The following is a 19012-nucleotide window of genomic DNA, read 5'->3' as shown; positions in this document are numbered from 1 at the left end:
TAAATCTTGAAAACCTGCCATTGTAGCAGCAGTAACCAGTCTAACAACTTCGTCGGCCTCTTGTTGTCTTGTATAGGCGTTGCCGACCGCAGCGCCGTATTCTCCCTGTTTACATATCTGTGTATTTGAATATGCATGTCTGTACCAGTTTCTTTGGCGCCTCAATGTATGAGGGTAGTACTTTGTTTGCCACAAAGACCTGATAGGAGCATCTAGAAGCACTGCAGAGAGTTTTGGAAACGCCCAAGAAAAAGATGTATTAAATTGGAGCAGGCGCATTTCCGTTATGTTGAATTGATATTTATGGGCCCCTTAATCAGTAATGATGGTATTAGCCCGAATCCTAAGAAAAAAAGATGCTGTCATGAAATGCGCAGAACCTAGGCCTAGAAAACATTTAAAATATTTCTCAACCTGATTAGATTTTGTATACCAATGAATCAATTAGTGAAATAGGTTTAGAAATGGAAACAGGCTGATAAAATAAATGTTTTGAGACTCGAATATTTTGGCCAACCTGAATTCACCAAGGAATTACATACAGTAACATGTGCCTTGGGATATGGCATTGAAGCTGAGGATATCAGCTTGAAAAGGTTGAAAATCCAGTAGGTTGACACAATAGTATTCACTAATCGTTTGTTCTAGTATTGTGAATGTACCTATTTGGTGACAGAAAAAGAAACATTCACAATGATCTGAGTTTTGAAGAAATTCCAAATTTGTTAGTTAGACACAAAATGATAGTTCACTCAGACTGTATAGTCATGCACAGTACGTTACAAAATAGTGTCTTAACTTGATGAATGTAATTGTTACAACAGTTTAACATTCACATGGAACATACAAGTAGTGAAATCAATAAAATAGCTTATGCATTATTTAAAGTGCCTACAGGGACAGATAGAAATACTAATCTTTCGATACATGAAATTTGGGTATAGTTTTCTGAAAGTAGTTGATTAAATCAAAGAACTGAAAGAACTGGTGCTTAAAATTAAGGAAAAACGGGGGTCGGCCCACAGTTAGAAGAACTGTTTGTAGAAGTTCTGGCAAGCTCTGGAATCTGGTTTCTGAAAGAAATGTCTGCAGTGAATGAGAAATGTTTGCAGTGAATGAGGCTGTATTATTTACTAGAATAAATCACTGAGCACCTTATATAATACTCTTATATAAGGTATACATATTGAGTTTGTGTACATATTGAATACGGTCATTATGGGTCAAAGAAATATATGAGTCACTTAACATAAGTATTACTACTTCAGAGGCTTGAACTGCGTTGTTTGACAAGTGAGAAAGGTTTGTAATTTATGTTAAAAGGATAAATGTAATAATCATTGGGTAAAATTCACTCATTAAGCAGTTGTGCCTAAAAAAATGTGGGGTTCTTTGCTTTAGAGTTATATGGTCTGGGGTACAATTCATATTTGCAGGACCCAAGAACAGTCAAAGTTACTTATACTGTATTTTGTAGTTAAAGCAACAAGTGAAATCGTAATACACATCCTGCAGAATGAGTCTTTCCAAAGGTGTGGAAACCATGAAGTTACTAGCAAAAATTTTCAAACTCTTCTCAAGAAGCTGGGTGTAAGTCATGTATTAATTTCAAAGTTTCACCCTAAAGTTAACCCATCAGAGTGTGTCACAAGAGTGACTGAAATGTTCTTTTGTGTATCATTCATTATATCTATAAGAGTGGTAAGGCAGGCAGATGTCAGTACAACATGCAGACACCATTAACTTTGCGATGTTATCATGCTGCTTAATAACATTTCACAGTTAGTTTCACATTCTCATTCTTTAAATGAAGTCCAACTCTGGCTCTCAAACCTGTTAAACATGCTTCCTCTAAGAATGTTATGTAGTGTGTTGTGTATATACAATGTCCTAGTGATTCTTATTTATTTTTTGTTGGAGTACTCCTTTCATAATTATAATACCTCATTGTGTATTCTAATTTACAAACTGAGCTGTTAAATACTGATCTGTACTACATTCTTTTCTGTGTTGCTTGTTCACTATGTACTCTATGGTGTACTCTTTCTAGAACATATATAATATTTATCTGCTTGTGTTATGTACAACGAAGGTATAGTGTTAAACGATGCTGCTTAAATGCTCTTCAATCAACGAAACAAGATTGAGGCATGTAATAATTAAAGACAAATTGTTATGCTATAACACTGCTGTTTAGATGTACTGAATGATGAAAGTACTGATAGGTGACCATTTTAGGTACTGTTCCAGAAATGTTCTGGTATCAGAGCAACATCAGAACTATACTACACACAACAAGACAGTATGTCCTATGTCAAATGTGGACAAGCCTGTCACCCACCTAATCATCTGCGAAATATCTATGCCTATGTAGAGCACTCAGTAAGTTACAGCACTTTCTTTCTCACTTCCTGTGTATTTATTACCCTAGCTACTTCCCTTGTGTTCATCTACTCTTAAGGGGAAAATGTCTCTCCTCTTAGGTAAGGAAAACAGCTAAACATTGTGTTCAACATCAAGGTCATTAGAAACGAATCTCATATCAGTTGGTCAAGGTATTTTAGCAATTGCCTGAACTGATTCAAGGAAATAATAGAAAATGAAAACAGGATGGCCATGCAGAAAAATGATCATGTGGAAAGCTGAGTGACAATGTGAGACAACCTTGATCAGTCATTTTGTTGTTGTGAATTCAAGCCCTTACTACTATGTGCAGAATTGTGCTCTGTGCTTGTTGCTTCTATTCCAGATTATCATTTGTGACTTTTCAGCTTTGCCTGGCACATGTTCAAGAAAGGTTTATTGCTTGCTAGATATGGTCTGAATAATATTCTGAAGCAGCAGTCTCTCAGGTGACCATTACGAAAGAATGTTGACAGAAAAGTGCTCTTCATGACCTTCAGCCTTCATTTCTCAAGTGCATTTTTGTTTTTGCCTTCAGTGATGCGCCAGTAGTAGTGTCGAACACTTAAGTATAATGTCCCCCATAATTTACCATTTAATTGAATTTTGCTAAAATGCGAAGTGTATTTTCGTGACAGTATGCTAGCATCATGTGTCTCCCTAAACTGACATTTCAAAACTAGTTTTAAAAGAATGTGAAAGAAAACTAAAATTGTTGTTGTTCCTTCAGTAGTAGTGTCATGTTTCATGTTCTTCTTACTGTGCTATGTAAATTTTATCCACTGGTTAGCATAAAAATAGCGCTCGTATACAAGTAAGATGAGTTTCTAAAATATTTTCCATTCCTAGCAACATCTCAAAGAGAGTGTTTTATTCTGTTGAAAAAGATCCTTACTCTTTGGTGTATTTTTTCGTATATACAATTATTAAGTTAAATACATACACACACAAATCTGTGCTTAGTACTATTTTTTTGTAGCCCCAGTGTCCATATATAGACACCTTATATGTATGCATTATGTATCAACGTTTACACTTTGTAAATCAGGTCGACTTTTCAAATATCACTGTGATACAGTACTTCTGTGGAAAAAATTATTTACCTTGAAACAAATAGTTTGTTAGGTGCTGTGTTATCTATATTAATACACTGAATTTTTAAGCATACGAAATGCATCCACAGCACAGATACATAACTTATTTCATTGTGTTTCTTTGTCTTTATTTTTAATTCAGTACCATTTTTTCAGATTTTCTACCTGCCCACAAAATTATTTCAGTTGCTTGACCTATGATGTACTCCAAACTGATTAATTTTGTATGTTAGGTGCTGTGTTATCTGCATTAATACATTGAACATGCAACACTGGTACAAAGAAAAGATGTATTACTAAATTAAAAACGTTGTATACTTTCTAACCATAATTTTTTGTGTTTGATTTATTCATCACTATTGACATTTTTACCTTCCGTCTCTCAACTCCTTCTTAAGACACCTGTAGAGAGTTATTACTGAAATCCTTGCAAAGATAAACAGTTCATGTTCGAACAACTAAAATGAGCAAGATGTAGATCAGTGTTAAGTGTGTAATGTCTGAATTAGATCGCTGGATCTATTTCTTGATGGTTAGTAACTTAGTTCAAGGAGCACTATCAGAAAACTAGCTGTGTGATACTTTTTTTATACTTTTTCATGCATAGTCTAGAACACTGTACAATGAGCTACAACAAGCAAGTTAGGTAGGTGTGATAACCTGTACTATACAAATAGGTTTTCATTACTGTAATATAAGTAGCACAATTATAAACTGTTTGACTTTCTACAGTACAATCATCAGTTGATGTAAAATGCAGAGATTTGTTTATTGGTTCTATACTGTATTTCGAAATTAATGTGTGACATTAAGCACTATGAGAAAATGAATCTGCAAAGGGAATAAGAAAGACAGATACTTATTTAAATTTTTAACAAAATATTTTATTATATTTTATAATGTACATAACTTTTTAATGAATGACATTTTCACAATAAAAACGTTCATCGCATTATTGTGTCAGGCATAATCTGGCACAGTGGTAATACTGTACCTTGGTTTATTGTGTTTCAGACAACATGTTCGGTGTACAGCTGTTTGCTAAAAATGAAATCTAAAACACTGTTTTTAATCATGGGTTTACTATTGTTTTTCAACTTTTGTGCTCTACTATCAACTTTACAGACATTACATACAGTCAGATTTATTCGTCTGCCGCCCTATTCGTAAATATCGCTTTGTTGGCAAATATTGCTTTGTTGGCAACGGCGTTGTTGCAGTCCAGAGCCCACACGCGCTGGTGGAGTGGTATTGTCAGATGCACACAGGACATGTTGTCGGCGCAACTTCTAGGAACATGTGCATTCAGCACAGAGGTTATACACATGAACATATACATAAACAATGCTCTCAAATGCAGGGCCGGACAGTGGCAGAGCTGCAAACCCCGGCTGGCGAAGTGGAACTATGGCCTGTCACAAGAACAATGTTCAACACCTGGAATCCCTCTTTAAGAGGACTCCTCAGAAAACGTCCACCAGGAGACATTGCCTTAGTTACCGCCCCCGAGATCTAATCCAAACACTATGTCACTGTCCGACCCTGCCCAATCATAACATTACAATGTACAAAACACATTCACACAAACATATACATAATATATATATACAAAAATAATCACAGTTCGTGGTATATTTCATTTCATTTCATATGTTTGGATGGAATGCAGAGCAAACTTTGTCCACTTTCTCACCAGGCATGTTTTCCCCACTTTTTATTGTCTCAGGTGGGACAAGATTGTGGAAATCCCTATGGTTAATTTTATGTTATTTGTTCTGTAAGGTTACCACTGATTTAATCGCCTTAGACATAAGAATACGTTCTCCAGAGATGCGCAAAGCTTTTGCACTTGAGAGCAAAATATTTTACATGCTACCCTATTGATTTAAAACTGTTGCGAGGAGTATCCTGGTGAATATGTGAACATTGTTGGCCGACGAGCTGCATTAAAACATGGAGGCGACATAATTACAAACACTCTCCATTCTTCAACGACCGCTTTCGCCCCTCTCTGAAGAGGAGACAAGCAAAGGCACATCTGGCTATTCTCCCCAGTTAATATGTTTCCCCCTGAGTTTCCAGAGGCACTGCTACCTCAATCCTGAGTAGAGCACTTAAAAACCCCTTCATCGTCCCTTATAGGAGCATGTTGTGCTTCTTAGAATCCGACTGAGAATTACCGGTATGGAACTGAGCACTCATCATACACGCACTTGCGCTGTCTTCCTCTCTGAGTAAGCATTTATTGTATTCCCTACAACAACTTCAGACACATTAAAACCAGGCAGCAGGTGAGATCTGCTCATACTGTTGAAATATATGTATACTGTTTTCTGGGAAAAATATAAAAGTAAACATTTACGTTTGCACTGATCCTTCACGCTATTCGTTTCTTGACTAGCTTCAACAGACATTGCTGGGCTATAAACATGAATTCTCGCTACAAAGCGTCGTGGAATGATTAAGGCACAACTGTGAAGATTTTCTGTTCCGCAGAACTTAAATATTCAGAAACTAGTTTATATATTTTCCTCGAAATTACTTAACTCATACAAAGTTTACAATAACCACTGTAGTATTAAAAATCTTCCTGAGAATTTCGAAATGGTCCTTCTTCTCTACAGTTACCGGATTTGACTTTTCTAACTCTGTAACGTCCGCAGCAGCAGACTTATGAGATGAGTAATCTCGTGATCCGTGTCTGAAATAAGTAAGGATCCATTCAGTACATTACAAAAGTGATAGTAATGAGGCACAGGATTTTTCTGGGACGGAGAATTTTGTACTTAGTCTTGTCTCCAGCATGCGTTAGTAGTTTCAGTTGTGAACATTTACAGATGTGACGGGTCAGTGCACTGTTTTCATCTTTTATGGGCAACAACGTGAAAAATCTGCAGCGAATCAAGTAAGTCGAGGAGCCTTCCGTAATATGTATTGGTGTATTTAGTGCCGAGTATCATCTACAGCCATGTTAATATAAAATGAAGCAGTTTGTATAGAAATATTGTCATATTTATGTAGTAAAATAAATGTTTGTTGCCTCTCTGTTCGGAAGCTGTTCGTTTAACTCCTCGACTCACTTCATCGCCCATCTACTAGTTATCCAGATCCACTCCAGGTGCATTGTGATAGTTACATAACGTGCTCAGAACCGACACAACATGCTCGATGCCTTTTACACTTACAAAAACAGTGACTCTTTGCACCTTACCCCGAGAGGGTTACCAAGTCTCTTTATCTTCAGTCGTGGCCATCTCAAAGCATGACGATCCATCGTCATGCTGAACTGAGAACAAACTTCGTAGTTCACAGCCGACTTCTTGTTGGCGCAAGAAAGCTGTTGTAAATAAATTAACTTACAGACTAGTGAGAGGAGAGGGAGGGTATCGTGTGGTGGTGGTGGTGCTGTGGTAGAGAGACAGTTGTCGTGCGATCCGTGACGTCTGTGCAAGTGGCAATGTGCAGCCGAGGTGTGCTAGTGCGTCAGCAGATGTCCGGGCATCGCCGCGAGGAGCGCTGCCGTCGCCGTGATTGCCACAAAGACCGGCAGGGGCGCCTTCGTCGCTGCCTGGTTACCAAGGTTGGCTCTGGTGTCCCGTGGTGGCTCCACGTTGCTATCGTCTGCGTATGACACACGATCACAACACATGACTCGTGACTCTCATTAAAAGCGAAAGGACCGCCAGCGGTCCTCTCGAACAACCCCCTCTCTGTCTGTCTGTCTCTGTCTCTCACTTCCCGTTTTGCATCTCTTTGTTAGCGCCAAACGCTTGCAAATGTTCAATCGATGTTATTTTCATGGCACTGAGAATTTCTTTACTTAACAACAGGGCGTTCCAGTCCTGCATAAGTTGCGTCTGGAAATTAAAAAAATGAGCCTGTTTTATGTGTACGAGTTACTGCCCATGTTTTTTTCTGTTTTGTTGATGTTTTTGTTCTAGTTGTTCCGGAGCATTCCTCCGAGTATGAAGTTCTGCTACTAGTGTGTAAGTGCGACTAGTGTTTGATTTGTTTATGTGCGGGTGACACAAAGAAAGAATAAGACGAAAAGAATGTGCAACAGACTATGTTCAGATGCACGAACAAATAACGTACATGAAACTAAACACATAACAGAATTGTGAAACCATGCATTTGGGGCCGATTAATGACATAAGAAAATTTCCCATTTAGAACCTGGGATGACTGTAGAATATGAAATTAAATGTAACAAAAATTTTCATCGTATACATTAAATAAATCTCTCCTACACACGAAACGTTAACACACTAGTTTCACAGCATTTATAAAACTCTTGTAAGGTTTGAAACAAAAACATTATACACTACCGAATAATTCTAATATCATTCCCTGTAAAGCTTCTCGAAATCGCCTACCCCTCCTCCCTCCTAGTAAAGCATTTCGCAATTATTTTCAACGAACAACTGGCGTTAACTAACGTGAAAACAGAATTTTCGCAAACAGCAAACTCCTACCTTACATATTTCTGTAGAGCATGATTTCTACTCCGGTCCCAAGTGCATAATTCAACCTGTTACTGCATTATACACACAAGGAACACAAAACATACAACAAATAAAAGGAAATTAGTATATACACAACATTTAAAGAGTAAGTAATACGTCTATCCCTCTGAGTAGAACCAGTGTTAGTACTAACGGGAAAATTGTTAAGTAAAACACACTCGTGCTTCTAAGAGAGGCCAGTATTTACTTACTGGCTGGACAGTCATCTCCACTACAATATCTGAAAAAAGATTCTCATTCCCTGTCAAGAAAAAGATGATATACTGAGTGTTCACCGCCAAGTGATGACTGATTAATCCATTGCTACTACTTGTTTCGAACGGATTGCGTTACCCACGATTGCAATGTTTGTTGTTGCCGACTGTGTAGACCCAATCACAAGAACACGAAAATTTCCGTGAAAATTCACAACTTCAAGGGAACAGATGTTTCTGATAAACTACATATTCTCCCTCACACGCATCTGCACAATTAATATTAAAACCTTTAGCAGTAACGAAATGAAAATTCTCTCACTTCATTGGGTAATTTGCGTTTTATTAAATAATAAAGGATTCTTCTGATAACTATTAGCTATGGAATTGTTCCATATTTTCAGTTTAACTGACACTTGTTCACTTTACTGCGCGGTGTCATGGTTTATTATTAAAACTACCTTTTTATGCATCTTTTTATGACGGAGATGCCATTATACCAGCCGAAAACTGAAATTCACTAATGTTATAGAATGTATCGCCCAACATTGTGTTACTTAGACTGACTGCTCGAAATAAGAGAAAATGCTATAAACATATAGGTAGTTCATCATTTTTTATATATTGTTCATGCGAAGGCGGTATATCTGATTATTACCCTTTCGTCAGGATGAAAGAAAGTCACACAAGAAGATAATTTCCACAAAAAGTGATTGCATGCATGAAAATAGTGCGACATACAAAGATTCAGAAGAAAGACTTTGTGCTAATAATAGTGTGCTTGTATGAGACCTTAATTCGTCTCAAACTCTGGAAGCGCAGTTTTGGAGACAGCATCCCAAGAATCACGAGCACAGAACAGTTTACAGCAACATGCACAAGAATCCACAGACCTCGTGGGACACATCGAGTCCATGAGAGATTCGTGGCATTTGCCTTTAAAAAATGAATAACCAGTATGGCAACATTTCGGGGTTATTGTAACGAGTAAACCGTATCGAAATTTTTCAACCTCTATTCTGCAGTCAAATTCGAATGCTGACTTCGGCAGTAAAAATACTGGTGAGATGCTACTTAAAAACGATTTTCAATTCAAAGAACTATTTTTTTTCTTCTTATCATTCTTATGAACACTAACGATTATTCTGATTATAAAAAAATTGAAACATAGTCAAGGAACTGTGGAAAAACCAAAAGTAATTCATTTATTCGATTTTTGCTAAATATGATCAAAGACGTTATTGGAACTGTGAAGTTTGTGATAGTGTAAATTTTGAAATAGAACATCATGGTTTGTATTTCATTATTACGTATGGTCTGTTTGTGTATCTGTGTATCAAATGTCATAGTAAGAGATGTATCAAAGTTGGGCATCGAAATATTAAACATGTAAATGATCTACATTTTCGTCTCCAACGAGGTCTTGTTTCATTTCCGTCCTGCCATTGGGTCAGACAGAGAGAGACTTTCAAGAAAGGAGGCCGTCGACTTCAGGCTTAAACTGTTCAACATTCCAAGCACGAATATGTTGCTACATGCAGGATGCCAGCCACACTTTTAGAACACATGCTTAGTTATGTGTTAAGTAACTGTAAGTAAATAATGTTAATATCTGCCGTGTTAGCAGTCAAACTCTACATGCTGTTGAGAAAGTTGCATCATGCATGTTTAATTATTAGTTAAGAAGTCCAAAACGAAGGCAGCAGTTTGTTTATAGTGTGTGCATGGTTGAAAAGCAAAGTAACGATTCTGGGCACTTGGAAATATCTTGTGCTCTAGAATTCGAAAAGTTTTGTTTTTCGTATTTAACCACATATGCATACTGAGAAATAGCATTTGCACATCAACCTTGCACACCGTTAACTTAGTTTCTACAATAGACATCAAGTTTTAACATAAGAGGCCATTACTACTGAAAATTCAGCTAAATGAGCATTTGACTTCAGTTTGGACTTCAGGAAGAATTAACAATTGGTATACACTAGTAATACGGAAGTATTATATTATTAGTAATATTAATACTATTAAGAGGGATGAGCGAGGAGCGGCAAAACTACGTTTATGTTAGCTCTCTGTTAGCCTTCTACCAAAAACAATTTTTTTTAATGTTAGTTCTCCTTAGATTATTGTTGTCGTTATCGGTGATAAGTCATCATCCTGTTACGTAAACCGTCATGCTTAAAAAGGTCTCCTAATGCTGCAGAAAAGGACCCGTAAACAAGAGAAATAATTCCTGTTTAATGCTGAATGATGCATCGTATTGAAGGGGCTTGGTTCGTTAGGTCAAGGATCATGGCTGAATTCAACAACAGCATTTTATTTTTCTGCGTGATGGATATATCGAAACCAGCGTCTGTAACGCCTAGTATATTATTAAGATCATTTACAGCAACAAGACACTATTTAGATTTTGAAATTCACGTTATTGCCTTACCTGTTTCGAATGTCTTCCGTGTGCGTGCCAAATAAATGTATACCTTCCGTAAAGTGAAGACATTCGCGACCAGTAAAAAGAAGTTATACACTAGTGATTGTATCCTGTAACTTTCTTTATCGGCAACACCAGGCTTTTTTGTGGTGGATGAAATGGTCTTCATTTTCTCCTTTGATACTGAAATGTATTTTCACCGTGAGTGGTTTTCCGAAACAGTGGTCCTACCAAGTAGTTCTACAAGCAGTAAGAAAATTCTAAAACGGGTCCCCAAAACGTCATTTGTTGTCTGCGTAAGAAGTGAACTGCAGCATGAGGAGATTACAATGAAAATTACTGACAGAATACAGAAGATGGATTCAGTGTTCGGTTTCTGAGTCGTCGTTGGGATTACGTCATCTAAATTACCGTACACGGTGCAATTGGTAGTTCGGGATTTATTCCAGAAAGGGCAGCAGTTGTTGGAAGCCCAGCCAGGCGCCTGTCGTCCAATTCCAGTAGTCGGAAAACGAAATCGTCGTTATGTCTGCTCCTCCACTGACATGAGGCGTTACGTCTTTATTTGATAAGACAGCTACACTTCGCCAAACAACTTACTATATTAGTCTTACAGTCTTCTGGTCGTAGGCTAACTATAACATTTTCGCGTTATATTTACTAATTTTGCTATCGCGCCGTGGACTGAATTTGAAATGTTTTTTTAATGAATTACAAATTTATTTAAAATTTACGTGAAGACAGTAGCGTTTCGGATAGTAAAGTCAGACGTTGGGAATGTCTTTTTTTTTTCAGGACGTCTTTTATTATCGCGCTAGTGATGCTTATGTGGTTCGTGTCGTGTGGTAGTAAGGGGCGTCGGAAATAGTCCTCCAGGTCTCGAGATGCAAAACAAAACAACCAGGCGAGTGTCGCTAGTACCCACTGCCGACGCAGTGAGTTGTTAGTTGAGAAATAACGACTGATAAAATTGTAGTGGGATTCTCTAGTATCTGGAGTCTGTAGCACCACTTAAGAGAAAGTTCGCATCGGCAACAACATCGTCCTATTTGATTGTTACAGGAGGTGGAGCCTGCGCGTAGTACTGTAATGAGCACCAGACCCTGTTAAACGCAAACACCGACACAGAAGCGCGCGGTCCCACCTCCCACGTGACGGTTAACGGTTACGACTGGCGGCGAGCGGGCACGCCTGTCACCTGTCAGCCGCGGTAGTGCACGACAGCGCAGGCGCGCGGCCAGTAGAGGCGCCACCAGCACCTGGGCTCACCTGCGTCTAAGTCGCTGTCCCCCACTTCGCTGTCGCGCTCCGACTGCGGCCGCTCCTCACCCCCCACTCTGTTGTTCCCATCTACTAATTCACCTTTGCAGCCGAACCACCACTTCGACGTCGGCCTCGGGAACTTAGGGTTGGCGTTGTCCACCTGCAAGCAGAAGAAAAACCATATTATCGTACTATATCATGTCCATCATACGTTGAATGTTATGCTGTGTATTCCTCCGCCTTTCTTTCCAGGCCACTGGACTCGGTAAGATGTAACGTAAGGATACATTTATATAAAAAAAGAAAAAGCACTCCGTCTTCAGGCCACGAGTTGCCTACCGGGACCATCCGACCGCTGTGTCATCCTCAGAGGAGGATGCGGATAGGAGGGGCGTAGGGTCAGCACACCGCTCTCCCGGTCGTTATGATGGTATTCTTGACCGAAGCCGCTACTATTCGGTCGAGTAGCTCCTCAATTGGCATCACGAGGCAACAGCGCATGGCGGCCTGGATGGTCACCCATCCAAGTGCCCACAGCGCCTAACTTCGGTGATCTCACGGGAACCGGTGTAACCACTGCGGCAAGGCCGTTGCCTCAGGATACATTTATGCATTTATAATAATAACAATAATAATAATTTCGTGTATATCAGTGGCCTGATTAAAGTGTTTCAGTTGGACGGCACTTGGGCGTCATGTATATCCCTAACGGACACAAATCAGTAAAGGGAGACCGCTGGTTAACGTGGAAGCCGAACCACGTGTTGGTCTCGGTGAACCTTCGCATCATTGAGAGCTGAAGGCTCGGTTAAAGGGAAGCTGAAATATCCCGCGGTCCAGCTGACGACCAATCGAGGACCGTGTGTTTGTTTACACTAGGGTTGAACGTAGCATAGAAATTGCTACTGTCGGTGATACTCTCCACGAATTGTATACTAGCTCATCAAGGCAGTCACTGGAAAGCTACAGTTTACTGCAAAACAAAGAGCCGTAGCCATTACATCCTCCCTCGGGCATGGGTGTGTGTGTGTTGTCCTTAGAATAATTTAGGTTAAGTAGTGTGTAAGGTTAGGGACTGATGACCTTAGAAGTTAAGTCCCATAAGATTTCACACACATTTTAACACTTTTTTTTTTTTAAATCAACTCTCAATGTTCTACATGCACGATACAATCAGACACAGCAGAATGATGCAATTGGTTGTAGTGTCATGTGGTGTATTGTTCCTTGCCGCTGTGCATCGCCACAGAACTATCCGTTGTACGTGCAGCCCGCAAGAATATACGCAGAGTGGGTCTGGACTCTGCTGACAAACTTTCGAAATCTGATCAGAACTGATTGGTGAGTGTTTCAATACAAGTAACCTTTGGTCTCCAGTGCTGAGAGTAATTAGTTGACCTTTTTTATCTCAGTTATCTTTGTAACTACTACAGTGAGGAAACCCAGTAGAACATCATAACAGGTACATAAATCACAGAGTATGGATCTGAACTGCGCCCTTCATTACAACAAGTCTAAAAGGGGCAAAAATGGGAAAAAGGTTGGAACTTACTGACCCATTTGAAAAACCCCTACTTCGCGAAATTCATTTCATGAGATTTATGCTGACAAAACGTAAGTAAACTTTGACGTACACCTTGTATTAATTGAGTGAAACTGGTTCCAACTTACCGCAAAGGACCTGTCGTCAAACCGCCAGTACTGTCCATTCTTGAAGAAGTAGGTGTATCCGTGGTAGACGGTGGCGGTGTCGATGTTGTTGGGGATGCCCTCCCAGTTGGAGATGGGCTTGGGGTAGATGCTCTTCACGGGGGGCCTTTGGGCCGGGTCGAACTTCCAGAACTTGGTTCCTGGAACAGCCACACGTGTGGTTCAGTACCTGAGGCGGGAGAGATCTAGGGATCGTGAGGTACAAGCTTGCCGTCTTCAGTACATGTACCACCTTTGGTCTAGAGACAGATCACGAGAATCTAGTAGAACTAACTCTAGTTAGCCTGATTATCAAACGCCCTGAGTTATGTTTATCAACGAGGAGATTGTGTTTATCAGTGTAGTCTCGCCTGTCATTCTGTGGAGCTCGTGGGCACTGTTACAAGTAATGTAGCGTGAATTGCCATTGCAACAAGAATATTAACAATCACATTCAGTTTTCATGGTAGTCACAGTGATTATTCTTGGAAAATCTAAACTGTGAATGAATGGAAAACTTCGTAACAGAATCCATCTGCTGTACTATTAACTGCATTTTTACTTCGCCAATGTGTATTTCTAACTACAATTTCATCACCAGGACTTCATTATATATATATATGAATGAGTAATAGTGTAACAAACATGTAGAAGTTACTTCATTTTATTGTCAAACACAGCAAAAATCAGCAAAATTCGTTGATGCGCTTCTCTCGAGTGTTGACACCGCAGCGAAGACCCTTACTTAAGAACTGGAGCCCTGGCAGTGAAAATGCACTTCGAAATATACACTGGCAAAGTGAAACTGTTATTAGTAAGGCAGTAGACGGATTTTGTTATTAGGTTTTCAAACCATACGCACTATCTCACTCTACAGTGGAATACTTTCCTCGAAATTAGATAAATTTTAAGAATGGGAAGGTGTGTGTGTGTGTGTGTATGTGTGTGTGTGTGTGTGTGTGTGTGTGTGTGTGTGTGCGTGTGTGTGTGCAATATACTTCTTAACTGTTCTCTGAGGATCAGCGACCCTAATATTATCGTAAATGATCGTAGTAGAAGTATTAGTTTTAGTAACGTAAGTGTCAGTAACAGTAGTTACTGCAGAAAAACCAAGGTTGTCATAGCAGTAGTAGTAGGCCCTTTATATTAGTAATAATGTTTTTTGTTATTGTAGTAGTGGTATATAGTGTCGTAATAGAACTGATATCAGCAGGTGATAAGAGTAACTACAAATTTAGTGAAAACAGACTGAAATGACGAAAACCCGTGGCCCTTTTTCTGTCACAGCAGAGAAACACCTGAATGAAAGTGGAAAAAGGTGTCGTAGGATAACTACATGCAGAGTAACATGCATGTGGCCGCCTGAATGATTGAGTTATAACAGTAGAAACGAACAGAGATAAGGAAGAATAGCATGATAGACACTATACGCTTAGATCAATATTTATAAGAGAAAAAAGAAACAGATTACCATAAAGATTCACATAAACGTAAATATATATGTAATGGACCACTGCTGTCATCAACAAAGTGGACTTGAATGAATAAATATTCGCAAATAAACAGATAAAATGTTCTCTCTTGAAAGGATTAGAGCAATAAACTTAAAGGAAAAAAGTAAGCTAAGCAGCAGCAGTTTCATTTCCTTACCCACACGAAGTATTAATGTTTTGGGCACAGTATCAGGGCCGCGCGGGGTTAGCCGAGCGGTCACAGACGCTGCAGTCATGGACTGTGCGGCTGATCAGGCGGAGGTTCGAGTCCTCCCTCGGGCATGGGTGTGTGTGTTTGTCCTTAGGATAATTTAGGTTAAGTAGTGTATAAGCTTAGGGACTGATGACCTTAGCAGTTAAGTCCCATAAGATTTCACACGCATTTGAACACAGTATCAGGCGGAGTTCAAAGGGACGTTAATGACGACACATATCGGTAAGAAACATGTAACGTTAGTGATGCAGGAGTAATCTCTAGCTCGCTGACACTCAGCTCCCTCCCCGAGCAGATGCTGGCCCTCACTCACCCTTGTAGAAGTAGATCTTGCCGTTGCCGGTCCAGACGACGGCAGCGTCGATATTGTCGGGGATGCCGGTGAAGCCCTCCGAGATGAGCTTGGGGTAGTCGCCGTCCATCCGCTTGCCCACGTAGCGCCAGTAGTGCGGTCCCTTGAAGAAGTACGTCTTGCCGTTGCGGTAGGTGAAGGCGGCGTCGATGTCTCCGGGCAGCCCCTGCCAGGAGTCGGAGATCTTGCGCGGGTAGCCCGCCGCGACGCCGTCTTCGGTCAGCTTCCAGTAGAGATCGCCCTTGAAGACGTAGTGCGTGTCCTCCTCGGCGCGGAAGATGGTGTCCACGGAAGCGTTCTTGCAGAGCGTGCCGCCGCTGCCGGGGGCGGTGGGCACCTTGGGCTGCTTGGGGGTGTTGTCCGAGCCGCTACTGCTGCCGTCACTGCCGCCACCGCTGCTGCCTCCGGAGCCGCGAGTCTTCTTGCCGTACAGTTTCTGCACAAATACGAGTGTCGCTCAATCTTTATTTCTTTCTTTCTTTTGCTACTGCCTTAATTCCGCATTGTGCGCAGGGTCGGCAGAGATAAGTACAGATTTGGTATGGTGAATTTTAAGGGGTGGCCGGATGCCCTTTCTGCCGCCATCCCATACCCCCGGAATTAGTGGACCCCAGCTGTCTGCGTCTAGTATAAATCGTTTCAAATGGCTGCGAGTAGTGTAACTGAGACGGAATGTGGGGACCAGCCCGGTATTCCCCAAGTAGGATGTGGAAAACCGCCTAAAAACCACATCCAGGCTGGCCGGCACACCGGCCGTCGTTGTTAACCCGCCGGGCGGATTCGATCCGGGGCCGGCGCGCCTACCCGAGTCCAGGAAGCAGCGCGTTAGCGCTCTCGGCTATCCTGGCGGGTAAATACGAGTGTCGCGCAATATGATTCTCTAAACTTTTACGTACGCTCCTACGCCTAGCCGACATGTTATAGCAAGCGATTCCAATTAAACTAAACCATGTCCGAAGAGGGCTCGGAAGGCCCAACGGCACCGACCGAACGCTGTGTCATCCTCAGGCGATAAGCGTCACTGGATACGGATGTTAGAGCTTTAACGGATATGGCTGAATGCACCCGCTTGCCAACAGCAACCGCCAGACCCGGGAGGTCGCCCATCCAAGTGCTAGCCAAGGTCGATCGCGTTTAACTTCGGTGATTTGACGAGAACCGGTGTTAGCACTGCAGCAAGGCCGTTGGCTAAAGGTTTCCATTTAATGAGAACAAAAACTGGCAGGACTACTGACTGCCAGGGTTGCGCGGGCGACCGAATGTGTGTGTAATATTGAGCAGGAGAAAATTGTGCATATGATTTCGTGGGCTCCCTGTTCGCTATTTTAATCGCTTTAGCCTAGTTTGCAGAAGGAAGGGTTTTTTGTTCACATAACTGTACATTTTTATGTAACGGTTGATTGCTATCGTCAAGAAAGTGGGCTTGAATGAATAAATATCCCTAAATTAAATGACTTTCTTAGAAGGACCAGACCAATAAACGGTAATGGGCTTAATCCTTCTAAATGAATGGACGTCCGAACCGACTAGGCCGATTTTAAGGCCAAGTATTTTCCCCGTGACGGCCGTTATGTCCTGACATCCGTGGCAGAGATAAGTCTAAAACTGCTGCCAGAAAGTAGCTTCTTACAAAAGTTTTATAAATGGGAACAGGAAATGGCCAACGAAAATGCCTACAGTCTCTTCAAGATAGTTCCTTTTAATACGATTTTCCCTTTGTCATAGCGGCAAAATATTCGTATTTACAGACGATTTTTTTCATAGCATACGAAAAGGCAGGAGCCTTCGTAATGTACCTGTGGTGCGTTTGGAAACATTACTGAGGTATTGTGCGAAATAGAAGAAGCACTGTCTTGCAAAACACTTGTCTCGAGACAAACAAGCCTATGGCGGTAATGAGTCACACAGCAGCTTTGGTTGTTTCTCCACCTCCTTTTAATATAAGAAACAAAGAAATCACAAGAAATGTGTCGTAATGCACTACCTCGTGAAATATCAGCTTGCTATCACAGTCAATATCACGTAAAAAACGGCAGCGCCAACCAAGAGATAGTAAAAGGAATGCCAGAACCTGAAAAACAAGCGTGGTCGTTCCCTGTTAAGAACGTAGACTGCAGCACGTGCTATAGAATTGTCATGCGCTTGATTCCATAATTTTACACACAACAGTTTGCCCAATAGCCCATTAAGTAAACGAAAAGTAAATACGTCTGCTGGACGATTAGATAGTAAACGAGAATAACAAGAGCAAAACTTGTCCATTAAGAGTACTGTAGAAAATATTGAAATTCGCAACAAGCACAAAGACGCTGTCGTTTAAACAGTATTGCTTCACAATGTAGTCGATAATTCACTCTGTTAAGAAAACTATATCACCCATTTGGACATCAAAGTGAGGAAAATCCCTTAACAAAGAGTTTGTCGGTATGCTTCCTAGTCCGTGGCCCTTTATCCAGGCAAAGTTGCAATCTAATTTTATTTTGCTGTGTGCACTAAGGTCGATGCGCAGCTCCTCGCCGTATGATTGTGAGATGCTCACCTGGATACCCAAGATGTCATCAGTGTCCAACGTAAATGATGGCTCGTATCCTCGGTAGAAAGGTGCCATCAGGGCCGTCTTGACGTCCGAATGCGACAACCCCAAGGAATGGCCGAATTCGTGAGCCGCCACTTGGAAAAGGTTAGTGCCTGCAATGGACAGATACTTGTCACATCTTCCCAATACACAAACACACACACACACACACACACACACACACACACACACATAGAAAATCGAGCTACGGCACTTATTTACTTTGATTATTTTAATGCAATGAACATGTGCAAAAGTTAAAATTTTCGTTAACATTCTTCATATGTTATATTAATTTTTAATGTTTTATGTTTTCTGGTTCCTGAATAATGGACACATATTTATGGACTAAAGCAAGTATCTGCAAATATTTACGAAGATCATTCTTTTTCTAGTACTGGTACCGTGATGTGAGCTGATGATTGAGAAAGATAGATTACGCTAAGGGGATTATTGAATAGGGACTGTCCATTCCAAGGAAAAAAACGACTAGAAAATCGTATGAAGAAAATGATGTTTTCACTTTAAAAGGCATTCGTCACATTACAAGAGCAACATTACCGCTCTGAGTCTGGAGTGGTGAGGCAGTGGTTGTTTTGGAGCAAGGGTACGCGAAACGCATTTCTGTAGCGATTCAGTAAACCTATCGTTCCACAATGAACGAACACAATAGCAGGTAGAAGATGGGCTCAAAAGAATCAAGGGCGAGGAAGGTCTTAATGCTTCCTGTGCTCAAAAGCTCGGAATAACAAGAACGTAGTTCGAAATCAAGTTGCAAAAC

General features: G+C 40.6%; 1 protein-coding gene across 6 annotated transcripts in view; it reads right to left on the bottom strand.

Annotated features, from left to right (window-relative positions):
* The window catches only part of LOC124773493 (matrix metalloproteinase-24), a 162405-nt gene that overhangs the window by 20853 nt on the left and 122540 nt on the right, over positions 1-19012 (bottom strand). Inside the window, exons 5-9 of one of the 6 annotated variants that reach the window (XM_047249406.1) lie at positions 18196-18344; positions 15618-16092; positions 13580-13758; positions 11915-12068; positions 4360-7118 (exon numbers count right to left, since the gene is read on the bottom strand). In XM_047249406.1, coding sequence (XP_047105362.1) covers positions 6973-7118; positions 11915-12068; positions 13580-13758; positions 15618-16092; positions 18196-18344 — 1103 coding nt within the window. In that variant the 3' untranslated portion in view covers positions 4360-6972. Of the gene's footprint in view, positions 1-4359; positions 7355-11914; positions 12069-13579; positions 13759-15617; positions 16093-18195; positions 18345-19012 lie in introns of those variants that run through there. The other 5 variants (XM_047249408.1, XM_047249409.1, XM_047249411.1 and 2 more) reach the window with 5 other exon arrangements.

Source organism: Schistocerca piceifrons, chromosome 2 (assembly GCF_021461385.2).
Source record: "Schistocerca piceifrons isolate TAMUIC-IGC-003096 chromosome 2, iqSchPice1.1, whole genome shotgun sequence".
NCBI lineage: Eukaryota > Metazoa > Arthropoda > Insecta > Orthoptera > Acrididae > Schistocerca > Schistocerca piceifrons.
The sequence above is the reverse complement of the archived record's forward strand: the minus strand, read 5'-3'. Positions and strand labels throughout refer to the sequence as shown.